The sequence below is a fragment of the Hirundo rustica genome, chromosome 4 (genome assembly GCF_015227805.2).
Source record: "Hirundo rustica isolate bHirRus1 chromosome 4, bHirRus1.pri.v3, whole genome shotgun sequence".
Lineage (NCBI taxonomy): Eukaryota > Metazoa > Chordata > Aves > Passeriformes > Hirundinidae > Hirundo > Hirundo rustica.
The window spans coordinates 53,834,795-53,856,105 of NC_053453.1; the positions used below are offsets into that span (position 1 = coordinate 53,834,795).

Here is a 21,311-nt window from a genome sequence, read left to right on the forward strand (position 1 = left end):
CTCTCACCAACCAAATGTACATCTGTATTTCTCTTACACGTATGGGAGGTGTTGCCAAGATAAGGGGCCATATTCTGACTTCTCTTCCACCTATGGACATGAGCCTGCCTCTCTACACTGAATCCAAAACAGGAGTGAATGTGTCTGTGCAAGCGTGTGTGCTCCAGAGCAGTGGGCAGCAAACTCACTCTGTATCACATCAGTTACAAAGCGATTCGGCACAGGAGACATCTGCAGGCACGAGCAGAGGAAAACCTTCACGTCCCTTCTCCAGGGTGAGCGTGTGCTTCAGCTCTGAGATACACTCCCTGCCTCTTGAAATTAATTCAGCATTCCTTTGGCTTGGGCGAAAAGAACCGGAATGAAGAGTCGGGCTGTGCTGGCCTTGCTGCAGATTGCCTGGTAGATGCAGCCCTCTGCAGGAAGGAAAAAGCCAAGAGACTGCAGCAGCAGCACTCAGGCTGCTCTGCTGGGCACAGGAACAGGATACTCTTATCTCACATCCTCTGACTTTATCGTGAAAATGATCACATTACCCTGAGTTTTGGGCTTGTTTTAAGCACTTTTATTTCTCTCTTTACACAAGAGACAAAAACCCTCAGACTCTGGATGACACCACTGTATGAAGATGGGAATGAATGACTGTGTGTGCTGGCTGGGAGATGTACGTACCTCCATCTTTTCATGCCATTTGACTGCAAAACTTTCAGACACAAACCCCAGGCCTCTGAGCTGCTCAAGGAACCAACCTTTGTTGGGGAGCCATCACCCAGAAGGAGAGCAGTGTTTGGGTTTCTTCCCTAAGGAAATCTGTGGTGGTGCATGAGTCTCAAAAAAGAGAGACAAAACACCCAGAGCTGCTGGTACCACAGCATCTCTATGCTCAGTTAGTTCTTACATTGAATAACAGTCCAGTATCTTTAACTTTTTAAAATCTATGACTCAGTTACAGAGTGCGGACTCCCCAGGATTACAGCCCTCACTACAAGCTTTAGGAAGGAGGAGAGAGAGATTTCTTCTGAACTGAGGGTTTCTTATCTTACCTTGATCTCTAGTTTCACAGTGAGTTTCTAAATATTGGTAGCCTCCACCCCACAACCATTACACATCTGTTCACGGAAGAGAAACCACTGGGGCCTTTCTGCTCTGCAACTGACTGGACTGTGCTCAGCTGCTCCAAGAGAATCTACATGGTCCCTCAGAGAAAAATATCCTCGCCTGGTGTGACAAGAGGAGGGGCTGGAGATACTGTGCAGACATTCCTGTCTCCTCTCAGACCCTGTCCCACATGTCTGGGGCTACATGCAAGAACCCAAAGGCCAGCTGCTGTTGAGCTTTTATGTTCAGACATGGGCAACCCCATCCCCACAGTTCTGACCGTCCTCAGTGGATCGCACCCTGTGCCTCTGCCTTCAGTTTGGAAGGGGAAGAAGCAAAGAGGCCAAGCTGTCCCGTCAGTCATCTGCCTGCCAACTGGGAGGCAGAGGGAACCAAAGCTCCCAAATTTCTTCACTGGAAGAGCCCAGTGTGAGAGGGAAGCTGTCCAATAACCCACACGTTTCTGATGCCAGTGACCAGGTCATGGTTCAGTTTCTGCTGGCAATCTTTTTCTTACGGGCAGAGACCAAATCATAGAAAGGATCCTGTGTGATGCTGGTCCTGAAAATTAGAGAAAATGGGAGCAAAAGTAAGAGCTTTAATGATGGAGAGCAGCACAGACAACCTAACTGAACTTGCACAGAGGCACCGCTTATCAAAATGTAGGACTGGAGATCTGCAGACTCACAGCAGAGAATTCAGCTGTAGCTAAGGATTCTCCAGAAGGGACCTTGAAACTCTTTAAAGTCAAGGGGTACAACAGCTGTTAGATTGCAAACATTTCTTTCCACCCCCCTTTGCAAGGTCTGATAAAAGATAGCCAAATAAACTTTGTGACCATTTGTCAAAAGGGGCTGACAAAAGGCAACGTGAGCCTCAAGTTCTTCTCACCGTATTGCCTCAATCCACTCATCACGCTCTGCTGGAGTGGCTGCTGAGATCTTGTAGGACTGATGCTTGCCTTCAACCACCTTCCCATCCCCATCTGTTTTGCAGGCTTTGATCTTCTGCCCTTTGCAATTGGGATTGAAGAGTTCAAAGCAGTTCTGTCAGAAAGGAAACAAAATGGAGCAGTAGGATAAGACGGGGGACCAAGGAGACTGCTGCCTTCAACCACAGGTAACAGGCTCAGAGAGCTTCCAATGGGGAGGAATCTTCAAAATGCAACAGACCCTATCTTTCCCCACCCCCAAATCTCCCTATGAGTTAGATGACCTTCCTTCTTAGATAAACACACCCCTCCTGTGAAGGACTGGACACTGAAACAGGCTTTAAGGAGAGACGGAGCATCAACACTTATCGAAACACACCTTCTAGGATCTGTCACTCCGCTCCACTCATAAAAATCCCTCCCCCTTTTAAGAAGATGCAACATCCTCTCTTCTGCCTGCCACCACACAGATAGAAGGCACTTTTCCCAGAGCCATGACACATCTAAGAGTGGGTCTCCACAAAAGACACACAGAAGAAATGTGTCATTTCCTGGGAGAGTTCCCTAACACCAACATTTCTGTTTGGTCTACGTGTGCTGTAACTCATTATGGAGAGTCCCGAGGAGAGAAATTAAACCCACATCTCCTGGTGCAAAATAAGTAGGAAGTCAGCTGTGTGCATTAATCTCTGCCCCCCTACACACTTGTATACATGTGAAAACATACAATACAGTCAGCCATAGGACAGCTCTCTACTCACACCAAAAATGTAAATTAAAAACAGAGCCATGTTTAGCTGGGGCCACAAGGAACTGCAGTGGCACCTCCCCTCTGAGAAGCAGGTAGTGTAGGAGAAATTTGTGTAGAGCAGGAGCAATTTGTGTGCATCTTCTCTTCCCTCCAACCATCTGATAGCCTGTGTTGGCAGAGTGTCAACCAAGACACACTTACTGGCTTTTTGGGATCTTCCACCTTCCGGACTGACAGGTTCTCCAACGGGATAATGCCCAGAGGCTCTTTATCCTGAAGGCAGGAAAACATGAATTAATGCCCAATATGCTCCCCAAATCTATGCCACTGTTTAGAACCTCTCTGATTTCCTCTGTGTGGGCCTTTGGGGAGGTGACAAGGGCAGAGTAATGCCTTGGGAGACCCCTTCCATTAACATAACGAGGAGTTTCATCGAGAGCAGGCCACAGCTGCAGTGTCCAGCCCCTCTCCTCCTCCAGACAGGAGGTGAGAAAACAGCACAGGAGAGAGTGGAGGTGTGAGATCAGTCTGGGAGGACAGGCTAAAAGGGGGAGACTTGCCCCCTACCCTCTGCTCCTCCATAACCACCCGGAACAGTTTCCCAACCATGAGTTAAGCCTTTACCGTGGTATATTCAAAGTAATACAGGCAGTTATCAGTCAGAATGAACCAACGGCGTTTCCAGGTTTTCACACGTCCTCCTAAAGGCAATGAGGTTCAGCAGCCATTAGTCACACATTTTTCTGTCCTTCCCCCAAGCTCCAGACATGCACACACAGTGACACCCTCCCAACTCTCCCTGTAGGTGAGCCCCAAGGAGACACCATGGTACCATGATGTGATGCTGTGTGATAAGACACACATACACAGAACTAATTTTGCTCTGATGGGGCTGGGAATGGGGAGGGATATGTTTTTGAGTTCCTTTTTGAGCAGACAGAGGCCTGCAGGAGCTGGGACGAGGGAGCAGGCAGCTGGTTTCAACAGCAGGTGTCAGCCTCAGCCCACAGCAGCAGGCAGAGGCAAAGGACAGCAGACATGACAGTAGGTTCCCGGGGGAGGTTTGTGGAGGGAGGGAGGCAGGCAAATGGGGAGGTCAGAGGAGCTAGGGGAGTCCTCCCCCTTACCTAGTTTCAGCAGCCAGCCTTCGCGGCTAGGATTGAAGAAAGTGTGGGTGAGGTCATTGCCATCATCCTCTGGTATGGAGAACGGCTCGTTCTTTATGCTCTCAAAGAGATTCTGCCCCACAGCATTGGTGGGGAAGGAGAGAGAGAGAAAGGAAGATTGATTTCTGACAAAGCTTGTATGCAACTATCCCAGGTCCATCACATCCATCAGTCTCTTTTTACACGGGAAGCTGAGTGAAGGGCAGGAGAGCACATGATGAGCACTGGGGGTAAAACAATCCCCAGTCTGCACCTCACTGGGTCTCCAGGGGATCACCAGCTCTTTTCTGCACCTTGTGTCGCAAAATGAGTCTCAGTTTGGAAAACCACAGCCATAAAATGGTGCTCCCACAGCAAGACAGGCTGCAGCGACCAAACCCAGCACGTCACAAGTGCTGCTGTGGATAGTATTACGGCACTAGGACGGGACTCAACATGGCAGAGATGCAGCCCCATTTGGACTCTGGGTTGGTGGTGCCAAATGCTGCCAGGAAGTGCAATATGGACACCAGCACCTAGAGCTACATGGCCACAAGGAGGCACATTTCACAGAGCCGAAACTTGGGCTCTGAGGGTTGCAAAGGATGACATTCATAACAGCAGAGTGACACGGAGGCGGGTTACTGGCTTTCAAAGGATACTGAAATGTTGTTCACATCGTTTTATTTGCCATCATTTATTACACAAATCTTAAGCCAAGGTGGAAAAAAAAAAGAGACTACAGGCTCCTGCAATTTTCCTCAAATTACCTGAAAGAAATGACACTCTGGAGAAAGATCTAAAGCCTCTACCCTGAGGGGATGTTGCTCAGCAAACCCAGGTGTGGGATGTAGGCAGCCTCTTTCACACAGGACAGAAGTTATTCTGCCCAGGGTGCTTGGGTGAAGACAGACACATATAGGCAGGCTGCCCACCTCTACCTTAACTCACAGGGCAGGTCCCATGCCTGCTGAGCCTTTGGGAAAATGCCAGCTGCACCTTTGCTAATGGACGCATTCCCTGTCTCTTCTTAGACAGGGGATACATCCATTAGACCTTTGCTCCTTAGTGGACCTCAGTGAATGAGAAAAGGGGAATTCTTCTTACCTTTAAAAGCACTTCTGGCAGGTCCCCTCCATTGTCAATGCCTCTGTTGATGGACACAAACCTTTCAAAGTGGGGTTTGTCTTTCACATTGGGGTTGTGCAGGCTGGTGTTAAGCATGATGATAGAGAAGGAGAGCACATAACAGGTATCTAGCAATGAGAAAGAAAATCAGGAAGGGTGGCACTTGTCTTAGGGGGCTGATCAATCCACACCACAGGTGACTTGATTTCTAGTCACTGAAGAATAGAGTCATTCTCTCATTTCTAGGAGAAGGAGGGAGATGTTCCCTCTGCTAGGAGAAAGAGGGACACAGTTGATTTCCTGTGATGGAGGTGATTCCATGCCCTCAGGATAATGGGGCAAGTTGGGCAGATGCAGTCTAATAATTGCTCTGCTGGCAGGAAAGTTTCTGCAGACCTACATCTGCCAGGGCTATCCCCGCTGTGATGAGGCAATACCTCAGGTGAGGCTGGGAGCCCTTCTCCAGTCTGTTCCCATTAGAAGGGCCTGGAGCACAGTCACAAAAGGAGGACTGAAGATGCTCAGTTTATTGAAAAGCCTCACAGGAACTGGGCTGCCTCCTTCAGCTTAAGGGGAAACACAATTCCAAGTGATGCTGCCTGTGCTTTGTGAATGGAAAAGGAAGGCTCCCCTCCCTAGCAAACAGCATAGCTCGGCTTTAATGGCCTTCTCCCCAGAAGTACCTGTGGACCGGAACACGCCCGGGTTACACTTGCAGTACCAGTTGGCAAAGGCCTCCATCATCCGGTCAATCTTCTGCGCCTCCCCGGGCAGCCGGAAGCTCCAGAGGAACTGTCTGTCAGGAGCAGAGTGTCAGAGCATCAGTCAGATAGGGTCCAAGGGACATTGACGCCCCCCCTCAACCCATGGAACACCCTGAAGATAAGAGAAGTCATCCCATCACACCGAGGAGACAACGCAGGGCGTGGAACAGGAGCTCTGCTCCTCTCAAGAAATTGCCTGGATACTTCAGCCTCAAACACCCTAAATGCAGGAAGCAGAACTAAGCCTCCCAGAAATCATGGCTCTGTTTCCCTAATGACAGCCCTGCAAGGCAGCAGAGACCTCAGGAGAAAGAGTCCTGCCGGGGGGGGCCTGTAATATTACAAGGTGCCCTAAAACAGAGTCACTTTGTTATTGACGTAATGGGCACTGAAGATAGATATTTCTTGTCGCCAAAAATAACATTTTTCATCCCCCCAGACACTGAAGCCACAGTGACCCGCTTTTCTGCTCATGGACGATCCAATCAAGGGGCCCTGAAAGTGTTTTCCACCCCCATGAGAAGCTGTTGACACCTCACAGAGTAACAGCCCTGGAGCCAACACGCACAGCAGGGCCTTGGGAAGCTCCCATTTCAGCCCAAGAGGGCTTCCTGACCTTCCTGGGTGGTGAGACCCGGTGGCTGAGCAGGTCCCAGCACTGTCCCCTGCACCAGGCACGCTCACTCACCTCAGCGCCTGCACCAGGTTGAGGTTGGCAAACTGATGACATGCCACAAAGGCCTGGAGGATCTGAATGTTTGTGGGGTCCCTGGGAAAGGACAAGGGAAAAGGTGAGTGTTGGAATCCTGGAAGCTGAGGATTTTAGGCTTTCTGTGCTAAAAGGCACTGACCCTCAAGCAAGCACTACATTTGACCTGAGGCCGTGGAACAGGCTTCTGAAATTGAGAGATAGCAGTGGGATTATGTGTGTGTAGTTTGAACAGAAGTATGTAATGCCAAAGGGTGCAAAACTTAGGATTTAAGGGTTTAGTATACAAGGGTTTAGTATACATGTAGATCAAGATGGAGGATTTTGGGCATAGGCTAAGTTATCCTTCTTTCACCTTCTTCTTCATGGGTTTGGATGGTAGTTTCTAATTGGGTGAAAAGGTCCGCAATGCAGACCATGGGTATTTGGTTATTGGGTTAAAAGTAAAAATAATATAGGTGTCATCTTGTTATTGGGCAAATTATGCTTAAAATACCTCAGAAAGAGTTAGAGACGGAGCCATTTTGCACCTTGTTAGCTAGAACTCACAACTCGTGAGACTGTACTACAGATAAGAATTAATAAACATCTGGGTCCGAACACAAAAACCTGCATCTCCCATGCTTTAATCCTGGCTCTAACAGAAAGGAAAGAAGATAAAAAACCTCACAGGTCAGAAGAGTGCTTTGACCCTGCTCAGTCTGGACGTCCCTTGGTATGACAACACGCACCTGGCTCCACCTCAGTCTCACATCCAAGAAGAAGGCAAGGTGCACACTCCAGCCTGGGATGATTGATCCCATTACAGGCAGGAGAAAAGGCAGCCCATACAGCCAGCCTCAGTCACACTCCAAAGACCCTCCCAGGGGGGTTCTGCCCACCCAGCCCACTGTGGTTGGAGATATGTTCTGTCTTGGCACCTGGATGAGGTCTGCCACAGGTCATGCAAAATGGTGGTTCAGAGGGGTCAGGCAGGACAGGGCCTCCAAGGGGTCTCCTCATCCTGGGTTGCTCACCTCCCACCCAGGTAATCCCCAATGGCTGTCTTGTTCAGGCCTTCACCCTTGTGGAGGAATCTGGCAATCTCCTGCAGGTCTGAGGACAACACCTGGTGCTCGATCAGGTACTGGATCCCCTGGGAAGGAGAAGCAAGACAGGGAAGTAAAACAGCTCTGTGGTCTAATAAAAAAGTAGGATCCCAACATTCTGCTATCAGCCTTCCTTAGCTTTGGTGGGTTTGTTCCTCTGTTACTCCCCAGCTCCTTCACGGGAGGCCACAGCCATATTCTCATCTTTATTCAATCCCTCTTCATCCACTGTGGGTTGTCAGTCCCATTTTCATTTAATCACTAGATTTGGCTAAATGTTTCACTGGGATGGAAACTCAAACAAACAAAATAGCACAATGTAGATTTAAAGTCAAAAAAGGAAAAGTCAAAATAATAAATTTTAATATTTTCAATAAAAATGTCTTAGTGTTCTGTTCCTAAATGTCTTTTTTCCCCCCCTAAATTAGCTTAACTTAAAAGAAAATTTGTTTGTTTAAAAGAAGGCATAATAAAAAAAACGTACTCGGACAAAAATATGGGCTTGAGACAACTTGAAACTATTTTTTCTTAGATTTTTTTTCTATGCCACAGAACAGAGAAGGCTGCCATCTTTTCAGCTCTCTCCCTCCCAGGCAATAAGGGTGGAATATGCTTTTTAAGGAATACAGAGCTTGTGAGTTGGGTTGCACAAAGAGTCAACATCCTATTTTAGAGAGAATTTCATGATTTTTAAAGCCAGAGAAAAAGCTTAGGCATTTTTCAAAAGACTCTTGACAATATCTAACAACGCTAGAGTTCTCCAGACCACATCTCCTTGCAATATACAATAAAGGAATGAAAATTGTTTTAGATCCATCAAAATGTTCTACTTCAACAGAATCATTTCACTTTCCCTTGCAATAGATATGAAACTATTTTTAAAATGCCCCAAAGAAAAAGCAGTTTTAAAAGAAGAAATTGAAATTTTGTAAGATTTTTTCCCCACTCTATTTTCCTCTCTTTTTCCCCTGGCGGATTTTCAGTAAGATCAATTTAATTTTGAAAAGCATTGCAGTGATGATGGGGTCCCATTTTTCAGAAGAAAATGTTTCTCCCCAGAGGTTTTTATCAGCCAGATTCCTAATGCTTACCTCCTCTAGCCTCAGGAACTTTCCATGGGATCTTGGAGATAGGAACGCATTTATAAGTATCAGCATTGCATGGATGGAGTGTAACCTTAGAAAGGAGGGGCAAAGAAATTTCCTTGCATTGCAGCACCTCCCACTCTATGGCAGGTAGCAAGAGGGAGGCAATAATCAGAGACCTGTGTAATATAGGCACAGAATATATAACATTTTGACTAGTCTGATTGGCATTGAACCCATAAAGCTAAACTGGATTGGGGTTAGAATTAGTTCAGGTATTCCTGCACAGCATGGCAGAGAGAGATGCCTCAGGGGCTTCAAACCAAGGTCAGACAGAAAGGCAAAATAAAACCAACTCTCACACAGGCCATAAGTACTGATATTGCTGCTCTGAGACAGCTCCCACTGGCAGAGGGATGCCCAGAGGACAGGCAAGCTCTCCATCTGGGGTGTGGGCACTGGAGAAGGCATCTTGATGCTGTCAGCAGGGCACAGCAGAGGCATGAAAAGCTGTCACACAGAGCAGCAGCCAGCTGAGGTGTTAGCTGTGGTGGTGAGCTGATGATCAGCATTGTTTGATCACAGCTTGTGGTTTTCTTTGAAGAGCTCAAAAAGTGCTCTGCCAATGAGGAGGAAGGAAGACCGAAGTGTCATTCTCACACCTTCTCTACTTAATCATGGTGGTTTCTGCAGAGGGCTGAAGGCTATGGAGTCTTGACAACACTGGTCAGAGCCCCAGAAAGTGGAAAAGCTATGTCTACTCCACAATTCAACCAAAACCGTTCCCAACATGACAGAGAGATTCTTCTGTTCTGAATGAGCCAAGGAACCTGACACACTCTCAAAACTTCTCACCTTTTTCTTAGCTCATCCTCCTCTATCACATTATAGCAAGCTCCTAGCCTCTCACAGTGAAGAAAGGCTGTGGTGAAGGAAATTTGGTTCTCATGGCATGCTGGCAGTGTTAAACCATCCTCCCTTTACTTCTCTTAGGTTTGGGTTGAACTGCATGGTGTGGCCTCTAAGCCCATGATGGGAGGAGGCAACACAGCTTGATCATATCAGAAGACCTCAGTAAGGGGCAGGGTGGAGGCTGCTCCCAACAGGGGCTTAGTGAGGTAGGAATCCATCCCCACAGTCCTCTGCCATAGTTCCTTTGACATCAGTGGCTACAACTGGAACAGCAGCCAGCAGAGGCTCTTCCTCCCAGCTTTATCCTCATAGGTGAAATGAACAAATCCTACCTTTTCAGGATCCATGTTAAATTTCTTCCGGCCCAGGGACAGAATTTTATCCATCTGTGACAGCTTGCTGCAAACACAAAAAAAAAGAATTCTATTCTATTCAAAGTTAGAATAAAGGGCCATGTCATTTCATTCAGAAGGTGAGATATCTCAAGGACAGGTGTCTGACTATCCAGGAATAATGAGAAATCTAAGAGGATAGAAGGGCCTCTTTTCCTGGCCCATTTCCCTCCTGGCCTCATTTCCCTGCCTTTGTTGTGAACTGAATCCCATTCAGTGATTTTGTTTTCTCAATTTAAAAAGATAGACTTTGTAAGCAAAGGAATACTCATTCCACTTGCCTGGTCTGCTCTCCAGGATTATTGTCTGCCTCTTGCTTCTCTTCTGCATGTTGGAAACATTCAATCTCTGCAAACACCTCAGCAATCTCCTCCTTCAGCTTCTGCAAAAGAAATACCAGGAGGATGAAGGCAACAGAGGGAAAAAACAGCAGACACTGTAAGGAAGCGTAAGAGCACGTCTTACTTCTTCCCTCAGTCATAGGACAGGGACAGGTCAGGTGCTCATGACCAGCCAAGGGTGCCTATGAAATGGGCACTGCTCTGGAATGAACCTTCTGGATTCCAGATGAAAACAACTGGAAAGAGAGACAGAAGGATGTTCTCGTGCCTATTGTCAATCAAGACTGGAAAAATCAAGCTTAATCAATGTGGTGAGTGCCAGAGAACTCACTCCACTGTTGATTTCAATTCCTCAAGCAATGTCAGATGCAAGAATCCTTCCATTGCGCCCATTCCTTTTGAGCTTTTATTTTGCATAGCCCAGCTACACATCCAGGAAAGGAGAAGTGGAACCAGTAACTGTGAGATCAGTATGAACCCACGAAGTGGCTGTATTGTGAAACACAGAATTTTTGATGTACCTGTCATTTAAATACCATTGAGAAGATAATAACTCTTCAGGTGGAGAAAAAGGAGAGAAGGAGTAAAGTAATTACTGACAGATTTTAAAAAATCAATTGTGGAATTTGCTTTCCTTTAGGCCCATGACAGACCATGGCTGCCTTGGCTGGATACTTTGTGTTACCATGGAAATGAAGGTGTCTATATCTCTTTGCTTCCATCCTGCAGTTAAGTTCCACTCCAAAGCCAAAGTCCATCACAGCTCTCTTCCAGGAATCACCCAAATCCTTCCCCATACCAACCAGAACAGGCAGGGGAAGAAGGGTTATTTTATGACAGATCCTTTCTCGTCAAGGAATGAGGATGTGGATGGAGCACATAATCAGATAGAGAAACTGAATTTCTGCAATATCCCATAATTTAAAAGAGCTTCTGGGCTTCAGTTCTGCTCTGGCCATCTTCTGTTGTGCTTCATTGGTCCCCAGAGCTGTGAGTGTTCCTTACTAAGTTTTAGGTGTTGCACAAATGTAAGAGAGCCATGATCTCAGCTCATGACTTTCGAATGATTTTCAGTTTTGTTATTTTGTTCACTGCTGTCTTTTGGCAGTGTTACTGGCAAGCCAAGACCCATCCTCTTTTCTCCTCCCTCCCCCTTTCCTCAGATATCCCCCCAAGTCTTTGTGTTTAAGGGTACTGATAGATAAATTCTCAAAAAAATCCCCTGGAGAAAATGTCTCTTGTTCTATGGTGCACTTTTCACCTAAACTCACTCTGCTCCACTGGACATTGCGTACCCCGTTGCTTAATGGCTTTGGGTTTTAAAGCATGGGCTCGTGCAGTCTAGCAATCTTTCTCTGTCCATAGTTGGAAGGGGGGACAAGAGACTATTCTGGTTTGCAGCAGAGAGAGGAGGTCTGGAAGCCTAAGGAGTAATATGTAGTTTGGCTTAATCCTTTACTCTATGCCAGGAAATATTGCAGCTATTCCCTAGGCATCTGGACCGCTTCATGTTGTGGAAAAATCAGTCCAAGGTCAATGATTCAGTGCCATAAGCTCTCAAATGGGAAACCACATTTCATGGTGGAGGCAGAACAGAACAGAAAGGGCACAGTACCATGCAAGGCTGTGATGCAGTCTTAGTGACTGAATTTGAATCTGTTACTTTCAGCCATTTTAGGAGCCACTGGAGAAATGGCTGAGTCTGCTAAAAGGAAAGAAGAAAAGCAAGTTCAGCCGCAAAAACTTGTATGGAAGGTCCTGCCATGAGACCTCTTTGAAGAGACAAGATCCTTCATGGAGGATTTGTTAGAGGTCCACAAAGGAAACAAAAAATCTGATGAACACAGGGAGATGCTGCAGGTAACTAGGACTGATATGCCATTAGCAGGTAATCAGTAATTAAAAAGAATCATAAATGCTGAGCCAGATGCCTGCCAGTACGACTTAGTGAAGACATTTCTTTAGTGCTAAATACACAATCCCAGCTCATCACTGCTCATAATCTGACCAGCCTTTTTCAAATATCCCATTAGAGCAGCTGATGACTCCTGCAGCACTGAGCCCCATAGGATGGATGGCCAACAGGCCAGGGCAGCCTGAAGTTTAAAACTGAAGTCAGATCATGACAGAGAAAATGTCTCCTGTGCAAGAGCACTTCTGCATGGCCTGGACTGTTATGCGAAGATCCTCCTTGGTGAAGACAGATTTGAGAAGGCTAGGCAGGCACAAGGGACAGGATGGTCCTTACCTTAATGTCATCCAAAAGCTCCTGTTTGTGCTTCCTGATTGTCTCTATTTCAGCCTCTTCAGCCCCACTCAAGCCAGTTGATTCTGAAAGAATAAATATTCCTGTGAAAACTCTACTAGGGCAAACGTATCATGGAAAAAGCTGCCCCAACCTCTCAGCACTTACCTTCTCCTAGGATCATGCCACAGCAACTGATTTCTGTGTTTCAGTATCTGTGCTCCCTGCTGTTGCAACCATTGCACCCCACCTTTACCTTGCAAATGGTTCCCAGTCCAGAGTGTGCGGCACGGACCACACTCCCCCTCCTTGCAGCCAGAGGCTCTGCACAGCCCTCTCAGCTGCCCCTGCACACACCCAATTCTGCCAATTCAGCAATTCTGCTCACCCTGAGCACAGTGAAGAGGTCTCACTAAGTACTTTCTGGTGTTTGCTGTGTCAGTCATCTTTACATACTGAAAATCTATGACCTAAATACTTCATCTACATCCAAACCTCCCAAGAAAACCACCGGCTACATGAGTTGATCTGCCATAGCTAGAGTCAAAAAAAGCTTAAGAGAGAAAATCGAGGTTTTTCAAGTAGGAGGGCAGGATCTGGGGGATGAAAGCCTTGCTGAAGAAGAAATGTCTTTGGGTGGCTGTTGTTCTGTGAACAGTAGAAAATGCCGAAATATGAGTAGGGTTCTTTGTAATGTACAGGAACTTAAACAAATAGCAGCAAAGCCAAGGCAACCACAATATGATTCATAAAAGACCTAAAGCAATTGCGGTGACAGTGCTGCTGCTATATATAATCCAGGTGAAACATAGCCTCTTCAGCAAGGAGAATGATAAGGCTGCAGCCCTAGAGAGGAGACAAAGCAGAAGGTGAAGCCACAGGAAAAAAGCAGAGCTTGCAGAAGGCTAAGAGCACTGGAGGTTTCACTGGTGAACTTGCAGACAGGGTCCTTGCTGCACCTAAACACTGTAAGACAAAGCCAGGAAGCCAGGTCAAGTCACTGGATGCCCTGCTCCACTGTTTCACAAGACAAAATCCCCTGGGCCTCCTGTCTTCCCGGAAAAAGGGAAGCACCAGTTGCATTGGAAATTCTCTTAGTTTGGATCTCACATGCAAAACAACTGCTATAAATATGAGTGGAAGAAAAAAAGGGAAGGAAGCAGCCATGACAGACAGAAGGAAAAGCGACAACAGCAATCATCTTAGTATGCTTCTTTCCTGTCATGGCCACAACAGCTCAGAAAGAATCGACTTCCTCAACCCTAATCTTTCCCCCATCCTCCTGGCTGGTTGGGTTTCCCTGTGTTAAGTATGTTCTTGTTACTTTTCTCAGGCTGCAGCCTCTCTCCTGCCACTCTTCCTGACGGTTTCAGGCATCTCATTCCCTGGGGAGAGGCTGCTGGGTCTGTGGGAGCAAAGCACTGGACAAGAAGTCAGCATGAAGCCAGGCTGGGAAGGACCCACGAGCCCTCCCAGCCCTGCAAGCAGCCCTTGTGAAGAGCAGCAAGAAGCTGACTGATTGGTAAAGCCAGTCAAGAGGGAAGCAAAAAGGCATCCAAAAGCTCACAACAGCCAAATCTGTAGGTGAGGGGAAAACCAAAGCAGGAAGGAAGGTTAACAGACAAAAAACCAAACAAATTAAAAGAAACCACAAAGAAAATAAAACAAAAACATGCAGTGGCTCTGGTAGTTGTTAGGTGGGTTGCTGACTTCCCTTTGAATGTCAGCCCTGCACCTCTGAGCAGTGCCCAGGCCCTTCAGATTAATTTATGTATCCTGCAATTGTGGTATCTGCAGATCAGGCTGGCCTCTCAGTCTCTCCAGCTGTATCTCTCTCACACCTGTCAGGGCTTTTAATTGTGGAATCACTGGGGTGATTCCTTGACAAATTACAATTAAAACCTTTTGCCCAGTATTTCTTTCCACAAAAGCACCATAGGAGGACAACCCTGAGGAACCTTATCTTCCCCTATCCCATCAGCACACTCTGTGGTGTGGCCGATTGCTTTGCTTCAGTTGTTCTGTGTCTACTAAAGCAGCCTAAAGCATCTCAAAGAGTCATGAGGCTCCCAAAGGACACCATCTCACCCACACGACCCCCCAACAAGGCTGTAAATAACACTGTCCCCCTTCCTCCTGAACATCTGAAAACCCCAACTTCCACCTGCCCAGTTTGTCAAAATGAGAAAAGTGTGGGAAGGACTGTGTGTGTGGGGAGGGCAGGGGAGGAAAAGAATGAGTCATGGAGAAGGGGAAGGAATCAAGGGGAAAAAAAGTAGGAAAAATGGATGGATCAAACTCTTAGGGCAATTTAGACTGAGCTGTAGAGAGGGTCTTTGTCAGGTTTCCCATACAACTTAAGTCCTCGATTGCTTCAGAAAATGGTCCATGCCTTGTCAAAGTCCTCAATACCACCTCAGTTCTACTTCCCTCTAGGGCTAGGTCAGCACACTGATGAAGCATAGCCCTGGTCAGGGTTTTCTGCACAGGGGGAAATTTCACCCTGATGAAGAACACACCACAAAACCACCCACAAATTTCAGAAGTATGCTGTCAGCCCAACCAACACTGAAGTTCTCCAGTTCAGACACACAAAAAGTGGCTAATATCCTCTCCAGAGAGGACCTCAGGTTGTTGTTTGGCATTTATTTTCAGAGAGCAAATGTTGAAAGGAAAGTGCATCAGAATCACATTTGTGGGTCTTACACCTGCTCCTGAGGTTGTTTCCCCACTTTCAGGGCAGACCCAGATAGAAAGACCTGCCAGTTCTTCACAAACTGACCAGGACTGTATTTTCAGTGCTGTCAGTCAAAACAGACTTCAATTCCAGTTGTGGTGGCTTATGCCTTCAGCCTCCCCATGCAGAGGGCAGGTCAGAGTTATCCAAACATCTGGGTACTTGTGTGGCCAGCTGAGAGTTCTGTGTTTGTTGGTTTCATTTCCCATTGCAAAGGGCTGTGCTGAACCACCCAGATGTAAGGCTTTCAGTCCCATGGAAAATTACAGGAACAGGGAGATGGCTTTTGAAGCACAGAGGTAAGTGGGAAGTGATCACCCAGGAGACCTGGAAGGGCAAACTGCAGAAGCAGCAGGGGAAGGTTATGAAGAATGATTGTACCTGTGCCACTGCTGCAGACCTGTGTGTTACACACTCATGGTAGATCAGCAAAAGCCCATTTGTAAGGCAATGGAGGGCTTTGAGTGCTGCTGCTAAAGGGTTTGGGCACCTCCACCCACCACAGCACAAAAGCAGAGCAGCCTGATGGGCAGCTTTTTCCTGGAGGAGACTCCCTGGTAGAAAAATTTCACATGAAATTCCTTTTCTTTTTTGATATGGCTGCTGTGTCATCTCCAGTACGGACCACCACCTCTACAGCCAGGTACCAGTCTAGTAGCAGGGAGATGACAGAAAGCCTTCCAGTCCTGAATTCCCTCCAGCCATGTGTGTCCCTCCTGCAGCCACTCCACAGTTCTCTGCCAGCTTGTGACAGAAGAAATTCAACATAAATCCCAGCAGGTTTAATTTGCACATTTCAGCTATGAGGGGAAAGCTGGGAAGAATTTATGTTGTCAACTGGTCCATTTATCTCATGTGACAATTTACATTCATCCTTCGCGATAGCTTCCTGTGACTTTTGACTACAGCTCTTGCCCCACACATCCCAGCACAGGATACCACAGCACCAGTGTGCTCTCCCATGTTTCACACACCCAGCTCAAGGGCTTGGCAAACCAGCTCTCTGGCCTCACTCAGTCCTGGGAAGGTTCTGAAGGAAGCTGGAAGAGGACACACACGGCAGGGACAGCAGTCTCCCCAAGGCATTAAGTCTTATTTGCAAACAGATGTGTACCTAACAGGACCATCATGCCTCCAGGTAGGAGTGACCCCAGAGAAAGGTGTACATGCACCTCTGACCTTCAGGACAACCATGCTACAACAGAGCAATTCCAAATGCATTTAGTACTCTAAAACCCACTGGAAAACATTTTCTGGTGGCAGACTTGGCTCCTGAGGGAGTTCAGCATCAAACAAACCCACCTTCTCACCCAGCTGTGGGATGACAGGATGGGATTGAGCAAAAACATCAGTCAGAGCCAGCACATCTCTCCAGGCTTTGCCTCTACCCAGAACTGAGCAAGCTCCCAGGGTGCCTGAATAGGATCTCATTGTGCTATTGCACTGTTAATACTTTCTTGAAAGTACACGTGCTTGAATGTGTAATTTTCAAGACATAATTAACTCAGTAACACATAACTTGAGTGAATGACTGTGTCAGACCTTCAGTTAGGGGAACCCCAGTTTCTGTTGAAGGCACATCCCAAAATAAATAGCAAAATATGAGTTATCCCTCCTCCTGCCCAGTTTGTCCTGAAGAAGCTTTGTCCACAGTTGCTTTCAGGTAGTGAGGGCTGGGTGATCAGAAGAGACCCATTTTCACCAGCATTCAATACCAGTCAGATGCTGGCAAGAACTCAGCTCCTACAGGTACCACAATTTCCCTGGCAAGCAAGGCTGGTATGTGGTTTGAGCTTGCCCTTTCCTTGGCTACACACCTCAGAGCTAAAAAGTGCACAACATTTGTTGAAACTGGGCACTGCTTTTTGCTTTTACTCTGTGCTCCATACCCTATACAGAAAAGCCTGAGGGGACAGAGTCAGAACAAGAAGAGACATTGCAAGATGACCCTTTTTCTTCCTTTGTTCAGCCTGTTCCCACTCAGCTCTCTGTCTTGGCTGGCTTTGCACCGACACACACTCAAGAACTCCCTCAGCCAGAAGCTGGAAATGTTCATTCTGGTGGCGCGCCTTTCCCCGCTGAATCCCAACCACTTTATCTGCCACCTGCCAAAGCGGGAAATAAAACCTAAGGTCTCTTTCAGTTCCTCAGATATGGTTTATTTCCCCTCACCCACATTTGCCCACTGAGATTATTTCAGGACCAGTCAGGCCCACCTGTAGATCACTTGGGAGTTTTTAGAACACTAACGCGTTGTTTACCTCTAACACGGCCATAAGCAAGGAGGCCCCAGCACCAAAAGCCTTGCCAGGGCATTACACTGGGATACTCAACTGCACGAGAGGCACTGCAAAGGCAAACCAGCTTATGGGATCTGTAGGGAAACACCACAGAGGAACTTGCCAGAGTCGCATGAAGAGCAGCCAAAGCCTACGAGCGCTCACCCCAGGTGTCACACACACCACTGACACTGAGGAGTCAGTTCCCAGCTCAGCCCAGTGTCACCGGCCCAAGGAATCAGAGCAGTAACACTCTCAGCACAAAGGCCGTTCAAACTGATGGGAAAGGAGAGCGAGCAAAAAGAAACCCATGCCTAAGGCTGAACACTGACAAGCAATTAATTGCACCACCAGGGATCTTCCAGCGTGTCATTCCTCCAGCCACCAGCCGCAGCATCCACTCTGGCTGCTGGGATTTCACGGTGCGCTCTGCTCCATCAGCCTAAGCGCACGGCCTTCACCCCCAAAAAGGCGCACAACGTTCGAGGCTTACCAGCAGGACAAACGTCCATCCTGAAGAGCACGATATATTTGCAACACAAGCGGTGCTCCTCCTTGTATTCGGCTTGGTCAGACGCTTCACAGAACTGAAACAACTTGGAGCCAGCGAACAAGACAGCAGCAGCTTTAGAGGGGGCGGGTTTCCCTATGACTCCTCCTTCCTCTCCTCATCCTCCCTCCCCCCGATCGCATGTCACAAGCTTGCAGCCGTGCCGGAGGCTGTGTGCGTGTTTCGATGGGCGAACTGGGGATCATTGGCTACTTCTGAAATGCAAATGCACAAATTCATTTCCATCCCAGCGGTTTTTTGGGAATCTCTGTTTGAGGAGACTAAAATGAGCGGCGAGAGGCTTTTGTCTGAGATACTCAGAGGAGAGAGGGGGAAAAAGGAAGTTCTTGATTCAGAAAACCCATCTGATTGGGGAAGTGGTTTCATTTTAAAGGAAGGATTTTGAACACTCCAGAATTGGAGGATGGTTGCTGGAGGGGAGAATAAAGTTGTCAGGCTCTTCTGCCTCGCTTACTGCTCAGTATCACTTTGTGTCTTGCTCCTCCACCCCCCCCCCCCCCCCCCCCCCCCCCCCCCCCAAATGTTTTCTTGTGAAACCTTGTAAGTAAGGATAGGGTGAACTAAGAAGAAATGCAGTCCTCTCTCAGGTTTAGCAATATTCCTGCTGGTGAGAGAGCTGGCATTAGCAGGACTGTTTTGAAGGCACTTGTGCTGCTCTGTTCTCCTGTGAGGCACAGAGGTGCCGTTTCTCCTCCCAGCTCTCCACACGGCTCCAGGAGGCTGTACACATCCCCTTGAGTTGTTGTTGGTTGCTGTGTGATTTATGTGATGGAGCTGTGTTGTACGCATTGTGGGGGAAAAAGTCCCCATGCAGGAGAGGACCATGTTAGAGACATTGAGAACTGATGACTGAATAAATAGCTCGAGGTCAAATTCAGAACAGGTGTAATGCCAAGTGCTCTTGCGTCCTCTGGCAGGATTGAAGCTGTAGAGCCTCTCCCTCCATGAACACTTTCCTCTGAAGCACTCTTCATCCTCAGCTCCCCAGCCTGCTGCTGTACTCATGGCAGGCCTTGAGCAGCACAGCAAAACTGGGCCAGACTTCTGCTTACAGTCTTTCCCTGAGACAGCAAGATCGAGTTTGCAAGAGCATTGTGCACACAGAAGAATAAGAAAAGACCTTGTGACTTGTTATGCAGTCGGAACTTGCATCTTTGTATGCTCACCACCATATAGAAGAGGGTCCCGTGAGACTGAACATCCTTGACTCACTAGGAAGGGAAGAGCTATTACCTTGGCACATTCCTATTAGCTGAGTCTGGTCCGAGCCCTTTAGAAGGCTCAGTGTGAAAGGCAGGACCTGCCTGAACACTCTGGCTATCGTCCCTTCCTCTAGGGCCATTCAGCCTCACAAAGAAAGACACAAATTGCCCTCCCATCTCTTGTATTTGCTCTAATCCGTGGTCATGCTGTAAGTCCAGTGTTGTTACTGGAGAGGGCAAGAGCACTGGTGAACCTCCAGTGAAGAGTGGGAGTTATCCCCACCTTAAACATGTCAAGCGGTGGCCGAAATCCAGAATGAATTTACACAGGCAGCTGTAGACAGGGTCCACAACCTGTGATCTTTAGGAAGAGTTGGTAGCAAGCATTTAGGACTCATTTTCTATAGCCAGTTTCAATATTTACAAAGAAGCAGTTAGAAACTTACTTGGGAGTGAAAAAAAGAGGGGGGTGAGCTACATGAATGCAAACTAATTTCAAACCATTACACCCATGTCTGTCCAGATCTTCATTACAAAAAATGTCCACACCTAAAAGCTATCAGAGGCCCACATTTTGGTCACAAATTGTCAAAATCCTACCTTTTGTAAACTAAATTTCTGTCTTGAGATTCTGGGCTACATAAGAGGAGAATTCGCTGCTCCACAGTCTGGTCCAGAGCCCCCAGTTTGTTCACTGGAGCTGGTTCTGGTGTATAACCTCCGGTCCTTCCTTCCATCACTCTTTTCTGCAAAAAAAATAGTTTCAGCAGTATTGCAGCTGACATCAAGCAGATGTGTCAACCCAAAGTACTCCCGTGAAAAATGTAGGGAAAAGGTAGGGAACTTGACCAGGGCTGTTCTTCCATGTGTGTGAGCAGGTCAAACCACAAACACCTGCAAACACCAAAATGGATGCCTCTGTGCACTGCAGAAGTACTTTCAGCCACTCCAGCAGGGTTTAAAACCTGGCCCTGTGTCTCTCCTCCATACTTCCTTGCCGGGGGTTAGGTTCATTCCTTTTTTTCCCATAAGTTGTTAAGAGACTAAGTACTAATGCTCAGAAGATACTTGACCTACACAAAAGACGTGGCTGAAAGTCAGGAAGGAGAAGATCACACAAGTTTTGGGGGAGGGAAAAAGACAGGGCTGAGGGAGCTGAGGGTTCTCCCCGCTCTGGGCATCAGAGAGGATGGCCAGGCTGCTCCTTGCTGCAGGAGGAGTCCACTGTCAACAGAAAGTCCGGTCCTGGGAAATCTACCATCATCTGCTTCATGTGCCCAGGAATTCTGAGCTCCTTCGCCTGCCCTGCTGGATCTGGGCCAGCCCTGTCTGCCCGTCGCAGCTTCTCCAGCACTGCTCACTTTGCCGGGACACCCCCCTGCCTGCCAGGGACATCCTGCTGTCCCGGCCACCAGCCCGGGAGTTTCCACCGTTCCAGCTTGGTGCTCTCAGAATCCCAAGAGATCAGACTGCCCCGGGCTTTGTGAAACAAAGCCCCTCGAGGTTTTTAGTTCTATTTATTATTAATGCTGCAGTTGTTGTTGTTTGTTTGCCTTGTTATATTTCCTAGTAAAGAACTGATATTCATTTCCCCACAGCCCTGCCTGAAAAGCCTCTTTAATCTTCTAAATTATAATAGTTTAGAGAGAGAGGATTGGAATTCCCCATTCCTAGAGCAGCCCTGCCCTAGCAGATACCTGTCTTTCAAACCAAGACATTCCTTCATCTTTTAGCTCCTTGATGTTTCTTTCTCAAAGCTTTTCCTGCCTGTCTGTGGGAATGCCTGAATGCCCTGTTTGGAGACCTTGCTACTATTTCCGTTCAATGATCACCTCCACTACTTGCATTCCTCTGGATCTGGTAGTCTTGCTTGTAACACTTGATGCACTTTAAATGCTTTCAGTTATTTCAGCCAGAGGTGTCTGAATGGGGA

At 47.4% G+C, this 21,311-nt stretch overlaps 1 protein-coding gene across 2 annotated transcripts; it reads right to left on the reverse strand.

Moving 5' to 3' along the window:
• Positions 1-542: 542 nt before the first annotated feature.
• CYTH4 (cytohesin 4) lies at positions 543-20,050 on the reverse strand. Of its 2 annotated transcripts, none has more exons than XM_040061223.1 (13): positions 19,979-20,050; positions 12,593-12,675; positions 10,285-10,385; positions 9,944-10,010; positions 7,543-7,661; positions 6,506-6,586; positions 5,737-5,849; positions 5,033-5,181; positions 3,908-4,019; positions 3,405-3,481; positions 2,982-3,053; positions 1,990-2,144; positions 543-1,659 (listed from the first exon to the last, which is right to left on the reverse strand). In XM_040061223.1, the coding sequence occupies exons 4-13, from the start codon at positions 9,995-9,997 to the stop codon at positions 1,587-1,589; spliced, it is 1,005 nt and encodes a 334-aa protein (XP_039917157.1). In that variant the 5' UTR covers positions 9,998-10,010; positions 10,285-10,385; positions 12,593-12,675; positions 19,979-20,050; the 3' UTR covers positions 543-1,586. The 2 variants fall into 2 exon arrangements, with proteins under 2 accessions (XP_039917157.1, XP_039917155.1); XM_040061221.2 differs by lacking the exon at positions 19,979-20,050 and adding an exon at positions 18,099-18,249.
• Between the last annotated feature and the right edge of the window lie 1,261 nt (positions 20,051-21,311).

What these genes read in the sequence shown, in the direction of transcription:
- CYTH4 (XM_040061221.2), bottom strand. An exon ending in GGGCGTGTTCCGGTCCACAG is followed by an intron (nt 5,182 to 5,736) that starts GTACTTCTGGGG and finishes TCTCATTGCTAG; the next exon opens with ATACCTGTTATGTGCTCTCC. An exon ending in AGGCTGGCTGCTGAAACTAG is followed by an intron (nt 3,482 to 3,907) that starts GTAAGGGGGAGG and finishes CATTGCCTTTAG; the next exon opens with GAGGACGTGTGAAAACCTGG.